General features: G+C 56.6%; 2 protein-coding genes across 3 annotated transcripts; both read left to right on the top strand.

Moving 5' to 3' along the window:
- The first annotated feature begins 1,318 nt into the window (after positions 1 to 1,318).
- SLC27A1 (solute carrier family 27 member 1) lies at positions 1,319 to 16,335 on the top strand. Of its 2 annotated transcripts, none has more exons than XM_074165130.1 (12): positions 1,319 to 1,570; positions 4,986 to 5,380; positions 6,179 to 6,340; positions 7,778 to 7,847; positions 7,950 to 8,041; positions 8,147 to 8,256; positions 9,017 to 9,226; positions 9,476 to 9,602; positions 10,055 to 10,192; positions 12,059 to 12,223; positions 15,038 to 15,184; positions 15,786 to 16,335. In XM_074165130.1, exons 1-12 carry the CDS (start codon positions 1,404 to 1,406, stop codon positions 15,935 to 15,937), a joined length of 1,935 nt encoding a protein of 644 aa, XP_074021231.1. In that variant the 5' UTR covers positions 1,319 to 1,403; the 3' UTR covers positions 15,938 to 16,335. The 2 variants fall into 2 exon arrangements, with proteins under 2 accessions (XP_074021231.1, XP_074021232.1); XM_074165131.1 differs by having other exon boundaries at positions 15,112 to 15,184.
- A 369-nt stretch (positions 16,336 to 16,704) lies between these two features.
- On the top strand, positions 16,705 to 18,547 carry PGLS (6-phosphogluconolactonase). The gene is made up of 5 exons (XM_074165161.1): positions 16,705 to 16,974; positions 17,045 to 17,152; positions 17,241 to 17,342; positions 17,766 to 17,906; positions 18,072 to 18,547. The coding sequence occupies exons 1-5, from the start codon at positions 16,705 to 16,707 to the stop codon at positions 18,207 to 18,209; spliced, it is 759 nt and encodes a 252-aa protein (XP_074021262.1). The 3' UTR covers positions 18,210 to 18,547.
- The last annotated feature ends 286 nt before the right edge of the window (positions 18,548 to 18,833 follow it).

Here is an 18,833-nt window from a genome sequence, read left to right on the forward strand (position 1 = left end):
GCCCGGAGGTGCGGGTCCCGGGTGTGTGCGGGTCCCGGGTCGTGCCCGGTCCGGTCCCGGAGGTGCAGGTCCCGGTGTGTGCGGGTCCCGGGCAGTGCCGGTGCAGGTCCCGGTGTGTGCGGGTCCCGGCCCGTGCCCGGTCCCGGGTGTGCAGAGTCTGTGGGGTCCCGGGCAGCGCCTGTCCCGGGGCCGTGGGGTCCCGTGGGTGCGTGTCCCGGGCTGTGCCCGGTCCCGGAGGTGCGGGTCCCGGGCAGTACCGGTCCGGTCCCGGAGGTGCGGGTCCCAGTGTGCGGGTCTCGGGCCATTCTGGACCCGGGGGTGCAGGGAGGGGGGGGGAGTGGGAACCCGGTTGTGTGGGTCCCGAGGCCGTGAGGTCCCGGGGGTGCGGGACCCGGGCAGTACCGGTCCCGGACCGCGGGGAAACAGGGCGTGCGTGTCCCGGGCAGTGCCGGTCCCGGGTGTGTGCGGGTCCGGGTAGCGCCGGAGAGCACTGGGGGTGCGGGTCCCGGACGGTGCGTGTCCCAGGGGTGCCAGTCCCGGGTGTGCGGGTCCTGGACGCTCCCGGTCCCGGGTGTGCGGGTCCCGGTGCTGGGGGTGCGTGTCCCGAGGCAGTGCCGATCCCGGGCGGTGCTGGTCCCGGGGCAGTGCCGGTGTTGGGCGGTGCGGGTCCCGGCCGGTGCCGGTGCTGGTCCTGGGTGTGCGGGTCCCGGTGCTGGGGGTGCGGGTACCGGAGCAGTGCCGGTCGCGGGCGGTGCGGGTACCGGGTGTGCAGAGTCCGTGGGGTCCCGGGTGTGCGGGTCCTGGACGCTCCCGGTGCCGGGTGTGCGGGTCCCGGTGCTGGGGGTGCAGGTAGCGGAGCAGTGCCGATCCCGGGCGGTACTGGTCCCGGGGCAGTGCCGGTGCCAGGTGTGCGGGTCCCGGTGCTGTGGATGCTGGTCCCGGGGCAGTGCCGGTCGCGGGCGGTGCGTGTGCCCGGTGTGCGGGTCCCGGATAGCCCCGCTGCGGACACGAACGAGTTTCCCCCACCGCCCGTTGACCCCCGGGTGGGCACAGAACACCCCGCACACCCCCGCACCCCGGTTTTGTCAGTCCCGGCCCCTCCATCGCAGCGCCCGCCACCGGCACCGGCACCGGCACCGGCACCGGCACCGGCACCGGCGCCTCGCCCCGCCCCTCCGCGACGACGGCCCCTCCCTCACACCGCCCCGCCTCGCCCAATCCCAGCCCGGCAGCCGCCCTCTCGGCCAATAGAATCCCGCGTTTCCCGGCGTCCCGCCCCCTCCGTGAACGCGTGCGTACGGGGTGGGGCTTCACCTCAGGCGGCGGCTGAGGCGGGAGCGGGCGCTGCCGGCGGTACCGGGGCCGGGCGGCGGCGGCGGCCTCCTCCTCCCCCCCTTGGTCCCATGCACCCGGCGGGGGTCTGCGCCGCCTCCCTGGGCTCCCTGGGGCTGCTGCGGCTGCTGGGCGCTCCCTGGCCATGGAGCCTGGCCGCCACGCTAGGCGTCTGCCTGGGCGGCGGGGGATGGCGGCTGCTGCGGCTGATCTACAGGACGGCGCCCAGGGACCTCTTGTGAGTGCGGAGCCCTGGGCGGGGAGGGGGGGACCCGGTGGATCGCAGCCCCACGACAGCTTTGTTTTGGGGGGGTGGAATGCCGGCCGTGAGCCCTCGACGTGCGCTGGTGGCCCGGAAAGCCCCCGGTAACCTGGGCTGGAGTTACCGGGGGGGGGGGATTCTGCCCCTCTGCCCCGCTCCGGGGAGATGTCCCCTGTCTCCGGGGCCATCAGAAGGACACGGAGGTGTCGGAGCGGGGCCGGAGGAGGCCCCGGAGATGCTGGGAGGGCTGGAGCCCCTCTGCTGGGAGGACAGGCTGAGAGAGTTGGGGGGGTTCAGCCTGGAGAAGAGAAGGCTCCGGGGAGACCTTGGAGCCCCTTCCAGTCCCTCAAGGGGCTCCAGGAAAGCTGGGGAGGGAGCAGGGATGAGGGAGGGGAGCCATGGGACGAGGGGGAAGGGTTTTAAGCTGAAAAAGGGGAGATTTAGGGAGAAATTGTTCCCTCTGAGGGTGGTGAGAGCCTGGCCCAGGTTGCCCAGAGAAGCTGTGGCTGCCCCATCCCTGGAGGGGTTCAAGGCCAAGGTTGGACGGGGCTTGGAGTGACCTGGTCTGGTGGGAGGTGTCCGGGGATGGGACTCAGGGGGCTCTAACCTGTCTTCCCACCCAAACCCTTTCATGATTCCATCAGCAGGGCCATCTCCACCCAGCCCAGGTCACTCAAAGCCCCGTCCAACCTGACCTTGAAGGTTCCCAGGGACGGGGCATCAAAGAGGAGAGAATGAGATGAGATTTAGGAAGAAATTCTTCCCTGTGAGGGTGGTGAGAGCCTGGCCCAGGTTGCCCAGAGAAGCTGTGGCTGCCCCATCCCTGGAGGGGTTCAAGGCCAAGGTTGGAGGAGGCTTGGAGCAATCTGGTCTGGTGGGAGGTGTCCCTGCCCAGGGCAGGGAGTTGGAACTGGATGGTCTTTAAGGTCCTTTCCCACCCAAACCCTTCTGTGATTCGAAGGGGTCAGTGGGAACCTGGGTTTGCTGCCTTTAAACCTGAGCCACGTTGGTTTTTAACCATTTTAACTCGCTGGCCTGCACCCAGATGGCGGTTGGAAGGGCTCAGCCTCGAAGGGAGCGAGCAAACGGACGCGGGATGCTCCCAGGATGCACACCATGGCTCACCTGAGGAAGAGGAGTCACTGGGCTTAAAGAGAGTCCAAACTTAAGTATATAATCTGAACTAAGGGGTGTAGAGAGCGGTAAGCCTCCCCCAGCTCCTGGGAGTCCCTCGCAGTCGCATTTAGTTCGTTGTTTTTTAGGATGTGCCTTTATTCCGAAGGATTTAGGGCTCCTGCGATTGCCAGCTTCGCTCTGGCTGTCACTCCGCTTTGAAGAGCTGTTTCCTCCCGATCGCCCGGCAAGCTGGGAATAATGACAGCAAATAAACCGGGGCAGAATAAAGCCCTTTAAGTATCTGGAAAGTGCAGCTCAGCAGTGAAAAGGCTCCTCTGTTCTGTATTTGGCACAGCCCAGGGTAAGGTCACCGTGAAAGCCCCGGCCACCGCCAACAACTCGTTTCTGGAGCTCTCCCTTCCCTTCCCCCCTTCTGCCAGGCTCTGCTGAGCCTTCCTGCTCTCCACATTCTATCCGGAGACTTGTGGGGGTTATTTTTTTAATTTGTTTTTTTTTTTTTTTTTTTAAGCGCTAATATTAAATGACCTTTCGAGTTTCTGGGGCTTCTTCCAAACCCTCGTTGCGCAACAATTTCCTATTTTAATGGTGGAAAATTACCGCCTCCATCTTCCTACCTCGGGGAAGGAAACAGGATCCCCAGACCCGCTGTCCTCCTTTTGGTGGCGGCGTTATGGTTATGTACTCTAATAAATTTATTTTTATATCAAAGTTATTACTGCGAGCCAACGCGCCCCTATAGATAGTTTCCTCCAGGACAACACGAGACGCTTCAAATTCAGACAACAGCTTCTCGCTGCCGCCCAGCTTGAACCGTGTCGAGGACTCACGTGCAGCTGCTGCCTTGGAGACTTAAAATAATTATGTAAATTATGGAAGAGAAAGAAAGAAAGAGAAAAAAGCCCCATTAGAACAATCTGGTTTGTTCTTTTATTCAGCAGTCGCTCTTTGGGGTATCAGATATCCACGGAGGCAGTAATTCTTTCCTTGGTGAGGCTTTAAAGGAGCCTGACACCCAAGAATTATTATTATTTATTAATTATTGTTAAAATCTGTGGTTTCTGCTGGCTGGTATTTCGATAGCTTCACTTCCTATCGTCCCAGGGCAGGGACTGACTCACAGGAAAACACGCCTGTGAGCAACACGCCGCCCGTCCTCTTCTCTCCCGGGTGAAAGGGGAAGCCTCCGGCTTTGTTTTCTGGGAGCCCGAGGTTGTCCTTATCGAAGGGGTGGGTTGTCTTGGTCCTCCCCCTCTGCTCTGCCCTGGTGAGGCCCCATCTGGAGCACTGGGACCAGTTCTGGGCTCCCCAGTTCCAGAAGGACAGGGAACTGCTGCAGAGGGTCCAGCAAAGGGCTACCAAGATGATGAGGGGCCTGGAGCATCTCTCTGCTGAGGAAAGGCTGAGGGACCTGGGGCTTTTGAGTCTGGAGAAGAGCAGACTGAGGGGGGGATCTGATCAACGCCTCCAAATACTTGAAGGGTGGGTGTCAGGAGGATGGGGCCAGTCTTTTTCCAGTGGTGCCCAGTGACAGGACAAGAGGGAACAGGCACAAACTGGAACAGGGGAAGTTCCATCTCAATATGAGGAGGAAGTTCTTGACTTTGAGGGTGTCAGAGCCCTGGAAGAGGCTGCCCAGAGAGGTGGTGGAGTCTCCTTCTCTGGAGACATTCCAACCCCCGCCTGGATGGGACCCTGTGGGACCTGCTCTGGGTGCCCCTGCTGTGGCAGGGGGTTGGAGGAGATGATCTCCAGAAGGTCCCTTCCAACCCCAGAGCATTCTGTGATTCTGTTTCAATGGAATTGTAAGAAATTGCCCAAAGATGCTGCGAAACGTCCTGGGCGAGGAAGACGCTTCCCACCTGAAGCGTGTGTTTGCTCCCTTTGGAGCTCAAAGCGATGGTTGCCGAGTCCTTTTTATTTTATGGATGGCACAAAACATCGTTAAGAGGTGGAATTCACCCTCTCGTTTGAATCGCTATCCATGTGAGGGTGGATTCGCTGTGATTTATAGCATAAAAAGGAGCGGAAGGGTTGCTGTGTACTGTTTATTTACCCTAACGTTAAAACACCCGTCCCTTGCTGCGGAGCAGCAGCGATTCCAAGTTTTAGGATCACACTTCGACTCTCCAAGGGCTGGGGGGCACAAGGGGACGCGTGGAGCACGTGCGTCCCGTCCACTTCCCTTCTAATTCAGAAATTGTGCCGAAAATGAAGTTTTTCTGCTCTTTTTTCTTTTTTTTTTCTCTCACCGCAGCGGCCTCTCGGTGCTGCTCCGAGTCAAGTACAAGTTGCGAAGGCATCAAAAAGCCAAGAGCACCATCCCCAAGATGTTCCAGGAGGTCGTCCGCAGGCACCCCGACAAAGTGGCCCTCGTTTATGAGGCCAGCGGGGAGCAGTGGACCTTCAGGAGGCTGGACGAGTATTCCAACGCCGTGGCTAATTACTTCCACCAGCAAGGCTTCCGCCCGGGGGACGTCATCGCCATCTTCATGGAGAGCCGCCCCGAGTTTGTCGGCCTCTGGCTGGGGATGGCGAAAATCGGCCTCGAGGCGGCTCTCATCAACTTCAATTTGCGCTCGGATTCTCTGGTTTATTGCGTGACCACGTCGGGGGCGAAAGCCGTGATTTTCGGAGGGGAGCTCTCATCGGGTGAGTCCCTCGGCGGGGAAGGAAGGGGGGCTCGTGCGCCTCTCGGGGGCGTTCGCTCGGTCCTGAACGAGGCAGAGATTGAGCGAACTTGAAAAACAAAAAGGGCAGCTGGTTTAAAAGGGAAGGGAAAAGGTAAATCCCCTGATTACAAACGGGAGGAGCCTTCAGTTAGCGCCCGAGGCTAAAAGGGTGTTTTGAGTAGAGCGGTCAGGAGCTCGGTTCCGTCTGCCGGCATCTCCCTGATTTTTGGGTGCCCAGAGTGGAGATTAGCTCCGCTAATTAGCTCACTAATTTGCTCTTGTTTCTTGGGATCTGGAAGAGCTGCATCAGGAGCTTCATCGAGAAGGGGCGTATTTTCCTGCCCCAAGGGGTATTTTTCTCTTTTGCTCTCTTAATACTCTGCTTAATGCCACACTTTCTGCCACAGGGTAGCTCTGTCAGGGGCTGCCGATATAAAATACACCCCCGCTTCTCTAACGAGCCCCCTTCCGATGGTTGGTGTTGGATCCGGTGGGTTATTATTCCGAATCCTCTTCTTGGAACCCTTCTGGATCAGTTTGTGACGCGGTTACGGGGAGAGGCAAATTCCACGTGGTTTTTTTTTTTTTTTTTTGTAAGGATTTTTACCGGGCCCGGGTCAGTCCAACCGCACTGACGTTATCTGGACGGGTGTGAATGAAGTATTTTAAAGGTTCTTCGGGTCCTTCTGCGGTTTCGGGGCACAATAAGACGTTAACGCGGGTTATTCTTGGCGTGTTGTGGTTGTTGCAAAAGCGACTCGCTTGCTTCGTCTTGCAGCGATATCCGAAGTGAATGGGATGTTGGGGAAGAACATGGTGAAATTCTGCTCCGGCGACTACAACCCGGGGGTCGTTCCTGGGGAGACCAAACACCTTGATCCTCTCCTGAGCAGCGCCTCGAAATCGCCCCCGGCTCAGATTCCCCTCAAAGGCTTAGATGGTAATTTTATCCGCGGGTTTTATTTCTCGGGGCCGAGAGCTGGAGGAAGCGACAGCGAAAAGAGAAAACGAAGCGGGATTGGAGGGATTAAATCAACCCAATTTGGGCTCAGAAATAGAAGAAAGGAGGAAAAAAAAAAAATAGGGGGGAAAAATATTAATATGGGTTAAGTTTCTCATTGTTTGAGACTTCCAAGCTTTGTGTATCTGATGTATTTAGTACCTGAAGGAGGAGATGGGTCAGTCCCATTTGTCTGTGGCCTTTAACAGCCCGTGTTACCTTCCCCCCCAGCCCACTCGCGTGTAATTAAAATCTTTCCCTGTGATATGGCTGGGGGGGAAGATGGGTTTTGGTGGGTTTGGGACTCGGGAGAGGGAAAGGTGAGACCTCACCTGGAGTACTGTGTGCAGGTCTGGAGCCCTCCGTATGGAAAGGACATGGACCTGATGGAGCGGGTCCAGAGGAGGCCACTAAAATGCTCAGGGGGTTGGAGCCCCTCTGCTGCGAGGACAGGCTGAGGGAGCTGGGGGGGTTCAGCCTGGAGAAGAGGAGGCTCCGGGGAGACCTTGGAGCCCCTTCCAGTCCCTGAGGGGGGCCTACAGGAAGGCTGGGGAGGGTCTGTTTCCAAAGGCCTGCAGTGACAGGATGAGGGGCGATGGCTTTAAGCTGGAGAAGGGGAGATTTAGATCGGATATTAGGAACAAGTTCTTTCCTCTGAGGGCGGTGGGACACCGGAACGGGTTGCCCAGGGAGGAGGTTGAGGCCCCTTCCCTTGAGATATTCAAGGTGAGGCTCGACGAGGCCCTGGGCAACCTGGTCTAGTTGGGGGTGTCCCTGCTGACTGCGGGGGGGTTGGACTAGATGACCTTTGGAGGTCCCTTCTGGCCTGGACCAATCTATGAATCTATAAAGGAAGATGCTGCTTGGACTCCAGTCTGTATTTTGTACTTTAGGACAATTAAGAGCGTTTGAGATCCCCGAGACTCCGTTTTGGTACTTTGTTTAATGATGCTGCTTGAAGCTTTTTCCTTTAAATGATTACTATTTTTTTATTTAAATCATAAATAATACCTGATATTAGATACCTGCCCCGCCATCGAACGCAGGTCGAGACCTTCCCAACCCCTAGATTGATTGGAGTTAATTCCCGACCCGGGGAGCTAATCTAGTCCTGGGATAATTTGCGTGGAGGTTGTGTTCTCAGAGCTCTGCGTGCTCTTGGTGACCCGTCCCCGTCCCTGCCGTTGGGAACGACACGGGCATCCTCCCTCAGGCTGTAACTCCACGCTCGCTGTCCCCTGTGCCGTCACCGTTTCGGAGCCGTTCCTCTACCAACAAAGCCTAAAACACAAACCAAACCTTGTGGGTTTTTTGGTTTTTTGGGTTTTTTTTCCAAGCAGAGAACGTTCTGTCTGACGCCCGTTTCCGTTCTTTTAGATCGACTCTTCTACATCTACACGTCCGGCACCACGGGAATGCCCAAGGCTGCCATCGTGGTGCACAGCAGGTGAGGACCTGAGGGGGTTCTTCCCTCTCGAGGCGCGTTTCTCATCACGAAACCCTCCATTTCACCCTCCCGGCTCGCTCAGCGCCCGCTGCCTTCTTGCAGGTATTACCGAATCGCTGCCTTTGGCTACTACGCCTACAAAATGTCCCCGGAGGACGTTCTCTACAACTGCCTCCCCCTCTATCACTCTGCAGGTAAGTGTCCACCTCCTCGGAGCACCAGAGGCTCCTTCCTCCGTTCCTTGGGAGCGAAAGGGCCCCGGGACGGTGGGAGCTTTCCCCACGATCCTCGTTTTCCAGGTAACATCATGGGAGTTGGCCAGTGCCTAATCCACGGCCTCACCGTGGTCATCAGGAAGAAGTTCTCGGCCAGTCGCTTCTGGGACGACTGCGTGAAATACAGATGCACGGTGAGGGCTCTTTGCCGCTCCGCTCCACAGCTTAATTAGTCATCTCCAGTTAATTCCCTGTCCTTTCTCCCACATCTCGCCATGGCATTTTCAAATTCCCTGGCTGCAGGACTTTAGGAAAGGTCTTTCATCAAGACCAGCTTTTTAAAACGCTGCTTTCTATCCCCTCGCTGTTGCGGGAAAGCTCTGCCGGAATCCATCCGCGTCGGGAATCTCTGCAGAGGAATTCTCCTGGCACTTCATAGCCAATAAACATCCATTCGTCTTTGTGTCAACGTTAAACTTTCTAATTTAAGCAGCTTTCTCCTCCCGGGTGTTTATCTTGCCCTTCCCCACCCCACCCCCCCGGCGGTATTTATAGCTGGTAATTGGATCTCTGCTCTTGACGACGTTTCGCTGGGTCAAGCTGGTAGTTTTTTGATTCACCCCGAATCTTTCCCGAGCTCTTTTAGTCACCTGTTAAAGCACGAGGGCTTATTCTTTATATGAATATCTTCATTCCCGCTGAGGGATCCCTCCCGTGCTCTTTTCCAGCGGGTTCCAGGAGGCCCTGATTTACCTTTGCCTATTTTTTTTTTTTTTTCTTGTGGGGAGAAATTCCAACTTGAACTTGCCAAAACCTCTCGGTTTATTAAAATGCCTGACGTGTCTCACGCCACGAGGTCCACGCTGATGCCGGTGGCCTCGTGGTCGGCTTTTTTCCGGGGCGTTGTAAGCGTCGCCCGAAGCCTGAGCTGTGTTTTTGTGTTTACTGCTTCAGATTATTCAGTATATCGGGGAAATCTGCAGGTATCTTCTGAACCAGCCGGTCCGAGAGTCGGAAACCCAGCACCGCGTGCGGCTGGCGGTGGGCAACGGTTTGAGACCCACCATCTGGGAGGACTTCACTAAGCGCTTCCGAATTAAGCAGATCGGAGAGTTCTACGGAGCCACGGAGTGCAACTGCAGCATCGCCAACCTGGATGGGAAGGTGAGGAGGAGGAGGAGGAAGATGGGGAAGGGGAGGAGGAAGATGGGGAAGAGGAGGAGGGTACCACAAGGCCTGGGAGCAGACACAGAAGGGGAAAAAAAACCAACCTCTTCTGGCTTCCCTGTCACTTCCTCGTCCTCTCGCAGGGAGCTAAATTGATAATTAGGGGCGTCATGCACAAAAACCTGGGGAAAATCTCAATATTTGGTTGTTGTTTTTTTTTTTCCCCCCCTCCCCATCTTTTGGAAGGTGGGCGCCTGCGGTTTCAACAGTCGGATTTTGCCCAATGTTTATCCCATTCGTTTGGTGAAGGTGAACGAGGACACGATGGAGCTGATCCGGGATTCCAGGGGGCTGTGTATCCCCTGTCGCCCAGGTGAGCCTTAACCCCAAACCCATCAATTTAGCTTTTTGTTCTAAAAAAAAAAATAAATATATATCTCTCTTAAGTTCTGGTTGGTTTAAGGGGTTTCTAGCGTCGTGTCCAGGTTTCCCCTTCAGTTCTTTCCTCCAAAAAAAAAAAGGATGAGTTTGGCAACTCATCCTGTTTGTCAGGGAGAGGAGCAATGGGATGAGGGGCGAGGGTTTGACAGTAAAAGAGGGGTTGCCCAGAGAAGCTGTGGCTGCCCCATCCCTGGAGGGGTTCAAGGCCAAGGTTGGATGGGGCTTGGAGTGACCTGGTCTGGTGGGAGGTGTTGGAACTGGGGGGGTTGGAACTGGATGATCTTTAAGGTCCCTTCCAACTCAAACCGTTCCATGATTCTATAACTGAAGGTCTTTTGGGTGGGCTCAGAGTGTAGGTTTGGGTGTCACCTCCGTTCCCCGCAGGAGAGCCGGGGCTGCTCGTGGGGCAGATAAACCAGCAGGATCCCCTGCGGCGCTTCGACGGCTACGTCAGCCAGAGTGCCACCAACAAGAAGATCGCCTACGACGTGCTGCGCAAAGGGGATCAGGCCTACCTTTCAGGTAGGGATGATTGCAGACCTTCCCGGTGCAGAGGGGGTCTCCAGAGACCGAAATCTGGGAATTTTCAGAGGAATCACGGAATCTCAGACTGGTTGGGGTTGGGAGGGACCTTCTGAGACCATCTCCAACCCCTTGTCCCCCCTGGGAGGGACCTTCTGAGACCATCTCCAACCCCTTGTCCCCCCTGGGAGGGACCTTCTGAGACCATCTCCAACCCCTTGTCCCCCCTGGGAGGGACCTTCTGAGACCATCTCCAACCCCTTGTCCCCCCTGGGAGGGACCTTCTGAGACCATCTCCAACCCCTTGTCCCCCCTGGAAGGGACCTTCTGAGACCATCTCCAACCCCCCTGCCCCCCAGCAGGGGCACCTGGAGCAGCAGAGAGGGTCTCGAGAGACCGAAATCTGGGATTTTTCAGAGGAATCATGGAATCTCAAACTGGTTGGGGTTGGGAGGGACCTTCTGAGACCATCTCCAACCCCCTGCCCCCCTGGAAGGGACCTTCTGAGAACCATCTCCAACCTCCTGCCCCCCAGCAGGGGTACCCGGAGCAGGTTGAACGGGATCACCTTCATGGATATTTGGAATATCACCAGAGAAGGAGACCCCCCACCCTCTCTGGGCAGCCTCTTCCAGGGCTCCAGCACCCTCAAAGTGACATCCTCCTTATTTCCTGTATCCCAGTTTGTCCCCGTTGCCCCTTGTCCCCTCACTGGGAGCCACTGGGAAGAGTCTGGTCCCATCCTCTTGCCCCCTGCCCTTTAGATGTTGCTCAGCATCCATGAGATGATCTTCAAGGTCTTTCCCAACCTAAATGATTCTATAATTAACCGATGTGTTAACGTTTTGAAGTCGCCAGCTGTTGAGCTGTTCTGGATTTAATAAAAAAAAATAACATTTTGAAGAGGGAAGGCATTTTTTTCCCCTCTCCTTTTCCTACCGCTGCGTCTCTCCCCTGACGAGGAGACACGGTGGATTTAATAAAATTAACATTTTGAAGAGGGAAGGGATTTTTTTCCCCTCTCCTTTTCCTACTGCTCCTGTCTCCCCTGACGAGGAGACACAGTGGATTTAATAAAAAAAAATGAATATTTTGAAGAGGGAAGGGATTTTTTTTTCCCTCTCCTTTTCCTACCGCTGCGTCTCTCCCCTGACGAGGAGACACGGTGGATTTAATAAAATTAACATTTTGAAGGGGAAAGGGATTTTTTTTTTCCCTCTCCTTTTTCTACCGCTGGGTGTCTCCCCACAGTGTATTTAATAAAAATGAATATTTTGAAGAGGGAAGGCATTTTTTTCCCCTCTCCTTTTCCTACCGCTGCGTCTCTCCCCTGACGAGGAGACACGGTGGATTTAATAAAATTAACATTTTGAAGAGGGAAGGGATTTTTTTCCCCTCTCCTTTTCCTACTGCTCCTGTCTCCCCTGACGAGGAGACACAGTGGATTTAATAAAAAAAAATGAATATTTTGAAGAGGGAAGGGATTTTTTTTTCCCTCTCCTTTTCCTACCGCTGCGTCTCTCCCCTGACGAGGAGACACGGTGGATTTAATAAAATTAACATTTTGAAGGGGAAAGGGATTTTTTTTTTCCCTCTCCTTTTTCTACCGCTGGGTGTCTCCCCACAGTGTATTTAATAAAAATGAATATTTTGAAGAGGGAAGGGATTTTTTTTCCCTCTCCTTTTCCTACCGCTGCCCCTCTCCCCTGACGAGGAGACACGGTGCGCCGTGGTGGGACCTCACCGAGGCGTTTCTGCGCTCCCCCGGGGAGGAAAACACTGAGCGGAGGGTGATGAGGCAGCCCCCTGCCCTAACGAAGGGGGTGTTGTGGTTTTTTTTTTGGTGTCCCCCCCCTCCTTTCCCAGGAGACGTGTTGGTGATGGATGAGCTGGGCTACATGTACTTCAGAGACCGCAGCGGGGACACCTTCCGCTGGCGAGGGGAGAACGTCTCCACCACCGAGGTGGAAGGAGCCCTGAGTCACATCCTCAACCAGACGGACGTTGCCGTGTACGGAGTGGAGGTACCAGGTAAAGCATCGACTCGGAGCCCTCAGGACCTGGGGAGGAAGGAAAAAATATTAGGCAAAAAGTACCAGATTCGTGTCAGAACGGGTGGAAATCGGTTGCTTTTATTGTAACCAGGCACCCAAAAATGTAAAGGTATAACGGGGTCAAACGGGGAATTTGACGCGTTTCTTCTGAGCAGGAGAATTAACTGCTCAGAAATAACCCATCCAGAGGCACGAGCTTTATTTCAGCCTTAAAAAGGAAGGTTTTTAGGATGTTGTCACCAAAGGAGGTGGTCAGTGGAAGGTCCAACTGTAGTTAAAAAATCTTTATTTGAAAAAGGAAAGCATATTGTCATAGGATTGAAAAGCAGAAAAGAAGACAAAAGGGAAAAGAAAAGTGGCAGCAGGAGCTGATTTTCAAGCTTACTCATGTTGGCCACGGAAAAAAAGTGCTAATTTGATCATTTGTCTTCACTAAATTCTTAAACACGGCAGGTGCAAAGTGAGGATTTTTCTCAGGTTACGGTTTTCTTCAGATCTTTACCTCATGGTTCCACTGGTGAAGGTTTTTTACCGGAGCTTTACAGAAGCTCTTGGTGTGAAAAGACCATTCCGTGGGTGTGTGGTGACCCATAAATAGAATCGCAGGAGGGTTTGGGTGGGAAGGGACTTTGAAGGCCACCAAGTGCTACCCCCTGTCCTGGGCAGGGACACCTCCCACCAGAGCAGGTCACTCCAAGCCCAGTCCAACCTTGGCCTTGAACCCCTCCAGGGATAGAGCAGCCACAGCTTCTTGGAGCAACCTGGGCCAGGCTCTCACCACCCTCAGAGTGAACAATTTCTTCCTAAATCTCATCTCATTCTCTCCTCTTTGATGCCCCGTCCCTGGGAACCTTCAAGGTCAGGTTGGACGGGGCTTTGAGTGACCTGGGCTGGGTGGAGATGGCCCTGCTGATGGAATCATGGAAGGGTTTGGGTGGGAAGGGAGGTTAAAGCCCCTGAGTCCCATCCCCGGACACCTCCCACCAGACCAGGTCGCTCCAAGCCTCCTCCAACCTTGGCTTTGAACCCCTCCAGGGATGGGGCAGCCACAGCTTCTCTGGGCAACCTGGGCCAGGCTCTCACCACCCTCACACCAAAGAAGTTCTTCCCCACATCTCATCTCAATCTCCCCTTTTTCAGCTTAAAACCCTTCCCCCTCATCCCATGGCTCCCCTCCCTCATCCCTGCTCCCTCCCCAGCTTTCCTGGAGCCCCTTGAGGGACTGGAAGGGGCTCCAAGGTCTCCCCGGAGCCTTCTCTTCTCCAGGCTGAACCCCCCCAACTCTCTCAGCCTGTCCTCACAGCAGAGGGGCTCCAGCCCTCCCAGCATCTCCGGGGCCTCCCCCGGCCCCGCTCCGACACCTCCATGTCCTGATGTCCCCAGAGACAGGGGACATCTCCCCAGAGCGGGGCAGAGGGGCAGAATCCCCCCCCTCGCCCTGCTGGGGATCCAGCCCAGGGTGGTGAATCTTGGAGTCCTGCAGGAACAGGGGGGTTGAGGAGGTGACGGGGAGGAGGAGGCTGAAGTTGACAGGTTGAGGGGGACACGGGGATGGAACCGAGCGCGTGTGGGGGACGTGTTGCCCAGGAAGGTGCCCATCGAGGCACTTCGAGTTTTTCATCATGCCACATGCGAGAAAAACCCGAAGAAATCAAGAATCGGGTTAACTTTGAGGGGCGGCCTCCACTGAGGGGTCCTGAAATTGGGTTCTTCTGGCCTGAAATTGGGTTCTTCTCTTTTCTCCTTGAAGAGACAGGAGGGGGGGACACGGAGGGAAGGCGGGGGAAATACCTTCATCTCCTGAAGGTTCCGTATCTCTCCTCTTCCCTCTCCTCTTCCCTCTCCTCTTCCCTCTCCTCTTCCCTCTCCTCTTCCCTCTCCTCTTCCCTCTCCTCTTCCCTCTCCTCTTCCCTCTCCTCTTCCCTCTCCTCTTCCCTCTCCTCTTCCCTCTCCTCTTCCCTCTCCTCTTCCCTCTCCTCTTCCCTCTCCTCTTCCCTCTCCTCTTCCCTCTCCTCTTCCCTCTCCTCTTCCCTCTCCTCTTCCCTCTCCTCTTCCCTCTCCTCTTCCCTCTCCTCTTCCCTCTCCTCTTCCCTCTCCTCTTCCCTCTCCTCTTCCCTCTCCTCTTCCCTCTCCTCTTCCCTCTCCTCTTCCCTCTCCTCTTCCCTCTCCTCTTCCCTCTCCTCTTCCCTCTCCTCTTCCCTCTCCTCTTCCCTCTCCTCTTCCCTCTCCTCTTCCCTCTCCTCTTCCCTCTCCTCTTCCCTCTCCTCTTCCCTCTCCTCTTCCCTCTCCTCTTCCCTCTCCTCTTCCCTCTCCTCTTCCCTCTCCTCTTCCCTCTCCTCTTCCCTCTCCTCTTCCCTCTCCTCTTCCCTCTCCTCTTCCCTCTCCTCTTCCCTCTCCTCTTCCCTCTCCTCTTCCCTCTCCTCTTCCCTCTCCTCTTCCCTCTCCTCTTCCCTCTCCTCTTCCCTCTCCTCTTCCCTCTCCTCTTCCCTCTCCTCTTCCCTCTCCTCTTCCCTCTCCTCTTCCCTCTCCTCTTCCCTCTCCTCTTCCCTCTCCTCTTCCCTCTCCTCTTCCCTCTCCTCTTCCCTCTCCTCTTCCCTCTCCTCTTCCCTCTCCTCTTCCCTCTCCTCTTCCCTCTCCTCTTCCCTCTCCTCTTCCCTCTCCTCTTCCCTCTCCTCTTCCCTCTCCTCTTCCCTCTCCTCTTCCCTCTCCTCTTCCCTCTCCTCTTCCCTCTCCTCTTCCCTCTCCTCTTCCCTCTCCTCTTCCCTCTCCTCTTCCCTCTCCTCTCTCGCAGGGGTGGAGGGCAAAGCCGGGATGGCGGCCATCGCCGACCCCACGGCCAAAGTCAACCCCAACCTCCTCTACCAGGAGCTGCAGAAGGTGCTGCCTCCCTACGCCCGGCCCGTCTTCCTCCGCCTCCTCCCCCAGGTCGACACCACAGGTACCGATCCCTCGGAGAACCCCCTTTTGGTCTCCTTCAGGGCCAGAAAACCGCCATCCCAGCTCCGGTTTGGAAACACCACTGGCCAAAATGATATTTTATTATTTATTTATTTATTTATTTAAGTCTTAAACAAGAAATCCGCTCGTTCCACCCCCTTATAGAAAATATTTCTATTAACTCTCCCGCTCGCCATCCGTTCCCTTTCCTGAGGTTTTTATTCCATATTTATCGGCCCCCGTCAACCCCTGTTCGGCCGCTGCGGTTTCGGTTTTCCGTTTGCCAGGAATTTTACCGGGTTTTTTAACCAGCCCCGTGCCCCAGGGGAAGTAAAAATTACACAAAACCCAGCCCCGTGCCCGAGGGGAAATAAAAATTACACAAAACCCAGCCCCGTGCCCGAGGGGAAATAAAAATTACACAGTTGATGTAAAAACGCCGGTAACATTAACGAGTTGCTAAATTTCTTAGGCAAAACAGTGAAGTAGAAGAAACAAATCCTCCCCCGTGACACTTCCTCCTCGCTCTACGCAGGCTTTTTGAGGCCAAATATCTTTAATTTTTTTTAAAATTTTATTTTTTTTTCCCCCTCTTTTTGAAGGTACATTTAAGATTCAGAAAACCCGCTTGCAGAGGGAAGGATTCGATCCAACCTCGGACCGCTTGTATTTTCTGGATCTAAAGTTGGGAAAATACGTTCCGCTGGACGAATGCCTTTACGAAAAGATTTGTTCTGGAAAAGCCGCTTTATGATCTGGTCGGATTCAGCCTTTTTTCTGAGGAGGGGGGGGAGAAAAAACAACCCCCACCCCCCCGACTAATGGCGCGGGGCCACGGCGCTGGTGGGAAGCCGTGGATTCCTGCACCCTCCTTCCGTGGGGGGGGTCTCCCTCCCCTCAAACTCATTAACCCGCCGCCTGCTGACGCCCCCGTTAACCTGCCCCGCCGCCCCTAGAGAGTATTTTTGTAACCACTACCCGCCACGGCCATATTTATTTACGGAGATACCTGTGCCCCGTGGGGAAGGGGGGGTGGGGGGGAGGAGAAGGCTTCTCTCTGCTCCTTCTCCCGACTTAACTGGTTTAGACCGTTTTTTAACTGCACTTGGCGATAGTTTTAACGACCCTTAGGGCTGGGGATGTGAGGATATTAAAAAAGAACAAACACAAAACCAAAAGACTTCGATGGGTGCTGTGGTGGAGGGGAGCGGCTGCTGGGTTTTACCCTCCCTGGAGGCTGGTGCCTGAGGCCTTATGGAGCCCGGCAGGGGGAGGGGGGGGGGGCTTTGTGCTTGGATGGTGGAAAACCGAGTAACGGGGTGCAGCTGCGTGAGCTCAGCCCGCTTATGTCCCCCCTTTTTCCGCTGGGGTCGGGACGCGGGGCCGGGGCCTGTGGGGGCGGGCTAGGCCGCAGGCTGCTAGGCCGCGGGGAGGCTGCTAGGCCGCGGGTTGCTAGGCGACGGCGCGTCGCGCGGAGTGCGTCACTTCCGGCGCGACGCTCCCTGTAGTGCCGCCGTCGCCATGGCTGCCGCTGCCTGCCGCGTCTCGGTGTTCCCCTCCCCGCAGGAGCTGGGCCCGGCCCTGGCGCAGCTGGTGGCCGAGCGGGCGGCGGCGGCGGGCGGCGACCGCTTCTCGCTGGGCCTCTCCGGAGGGAGCTTGGTGGGGATCCTCTCCCGGGACTTGCCCCCCGCCGCCGTAGGCCCCGCCGCCCCGGCCCGCTGGCTGGTGGCCTTCTGCGACGAGCGGCTGGTGCCGCCCGACCACCCCGAGAGCACCGGCGGGGCCTACAAGGTGAGCGGGGCCGGGGTGGCGGAGCTCTGCCGCCCCGCGGACCGGCCCTGATCGTTCCCCCTCTCCGCAGGCCCAGCTGCTGCCGCGGCTGCCCGGCCCCGGGCCGCGGCTGCTGGCCCTCACCCCCGGGCTGGCCCCCGCCGCCGCCGCCGAGGACTACGCCGCCCAGCTCCGCCAGGTACGGCCGCGGAGGGGGGTGGTGTGATGCCGGGGGTCGGCTGGAACCGTTCCCCGCCCCGGTTCCATCTCCCGGTCTCTCCCCTCAGGCTTTCCCGGGCGAGGAGGTGCCCGTCTTCGATTTGCTGGTGCTGGGGATCGGGCCGGACGGACACACCTGCTCCCTCTTCCCTGGGCACCCCCTGCTCCAGGTGAGCTCGGCCACCGGTGCCCAGCTCCCGCCGGTGTCCCCCGGGGATGCCGTTACCCCGGGATTCTCATCGGCGACTCCCCAGCAACGTCCGTGCGGCGGTTCCTGATCGGGGGGTGGTGCGGCTCAAAAAATACAGAGCAGGGAAAAGAAGCTGTTGCAGGGGGGAAAAAAAAAGAAGCTGTTGAGGTTGGCTTATCCCCCTGCTCGATTCTTACAGATTTCTCCCAATTTGGGGAGTTTGGGGGGAAACAAAAAAGGAGATTTTGAGTTGGGTGGGGATGCGGAGGGGCGGAGGACCCTCGCTCGCCCTCGGCACCCGTTGCTCGCCCTGGTTGTGGTCAGAGCCTGGATTGCTCCCCCGCTTTGGGGTTTTTTTTTCCCTATTTTCATAGGTTTGGGGATTTTTTTTCCGCTCTGATAGGAAAAAGAGAAAATCGTTGCTGCTATCACTGACTCTCCCAAGCCGCCGCCGGAGCGGATCACGTTAACCCTGCCCGTGCTGAACGCCGCGCGGATGGTCGTGTTCGTGGCTACGGGGGAAGGCAAAGCTGCCGTTTTAAAGGTTCGGACCCCAATTCTTCATCATCTTAATTAAAATCCAAGGTGTTTGGAGGCGGAGTGGGGGGGTAACGAGCGACGGAGAGGCCTTCGGTCGATTGGGGAAGCGTTTTGGGCTGCGGTTTGCGCTTCCCGCTGGGCTGAGGCGCCGTTCCCTCTCTCCCGACAGCGCATTTTGGAAGGCGACGAGGAAAACCCCCTTCCCGCCGCCCGCGTCCGGCCTCGCTCCGGGCAACTCCGCTGGTTCCTGGACGAGGCGGCGGCCAAAGAGCTGACAATTCCCCTCGAGAAACATTCCGTCTTGTAGAGCCACCGGCCAGGCTCCGGCGACGGCAACATTCCCGGCTGCGTGACATTCCAGGTGACGAACGCCACGTTTGATCGTTAGCCCTGGGTGGTGGTGGCCCAGAAAACACACCTTTTTATGTTGTTTTTTTTTTTCTTTCCCCTTTTCTCTTTTTTTTTTCTTTTTTTCCTGGAACAAAGGGTGTTTTTGCCCAGCAGGAATTCCCCCGTAGGAATTCCTTCGCTTTGGGTTGGGAGCTGGGTTGGAATCGTGTGCGGCGCCGCCGCCAGGCGCTTCCCTTCGCTTGCCGTGACGTCGGTCGGGTTACGCGGAATTAAACGGACGGATTTGGCCTCTTCTGGTTCTTTTTCCACGCTCTTCCCTGAGCGAGGGACGGGAGGAGCCGGTGGGAGGGGAAGGACGGACAGACGGACGGACGGACGGATGCGGGTCTGGAGCAGCTCCCGGCTTCCCTCGGGTTCCCTCGCTGCTCTGTTGGATTTGTCTGTGTTAATCCTGATTTAATTGTGATTTATTTCTTGGCTTAAAACTCCCTCTGGGTGGCTCCTGCCTGGTTTTTCTCTGTGTCGTGGTGAGGTTTGAGCTTTCGGTGGCGAAAACCCTTTTGAGAGGTGAAAAAAAAAC

The sequence above is a fragment of the Numenius arquata genome, chromosome 33 (assembly GCF_964106895.1).
Source record: "Numenius arquata chromosome 33, bNumArq3.hap1.1, whole genome shotgun sequence".
Lineage (NCBI taxonomy): Eukaryota > Metazoa > Chordata > Aves > Charadriiformes > Scolopacidae > Numenius > Numenius arquata.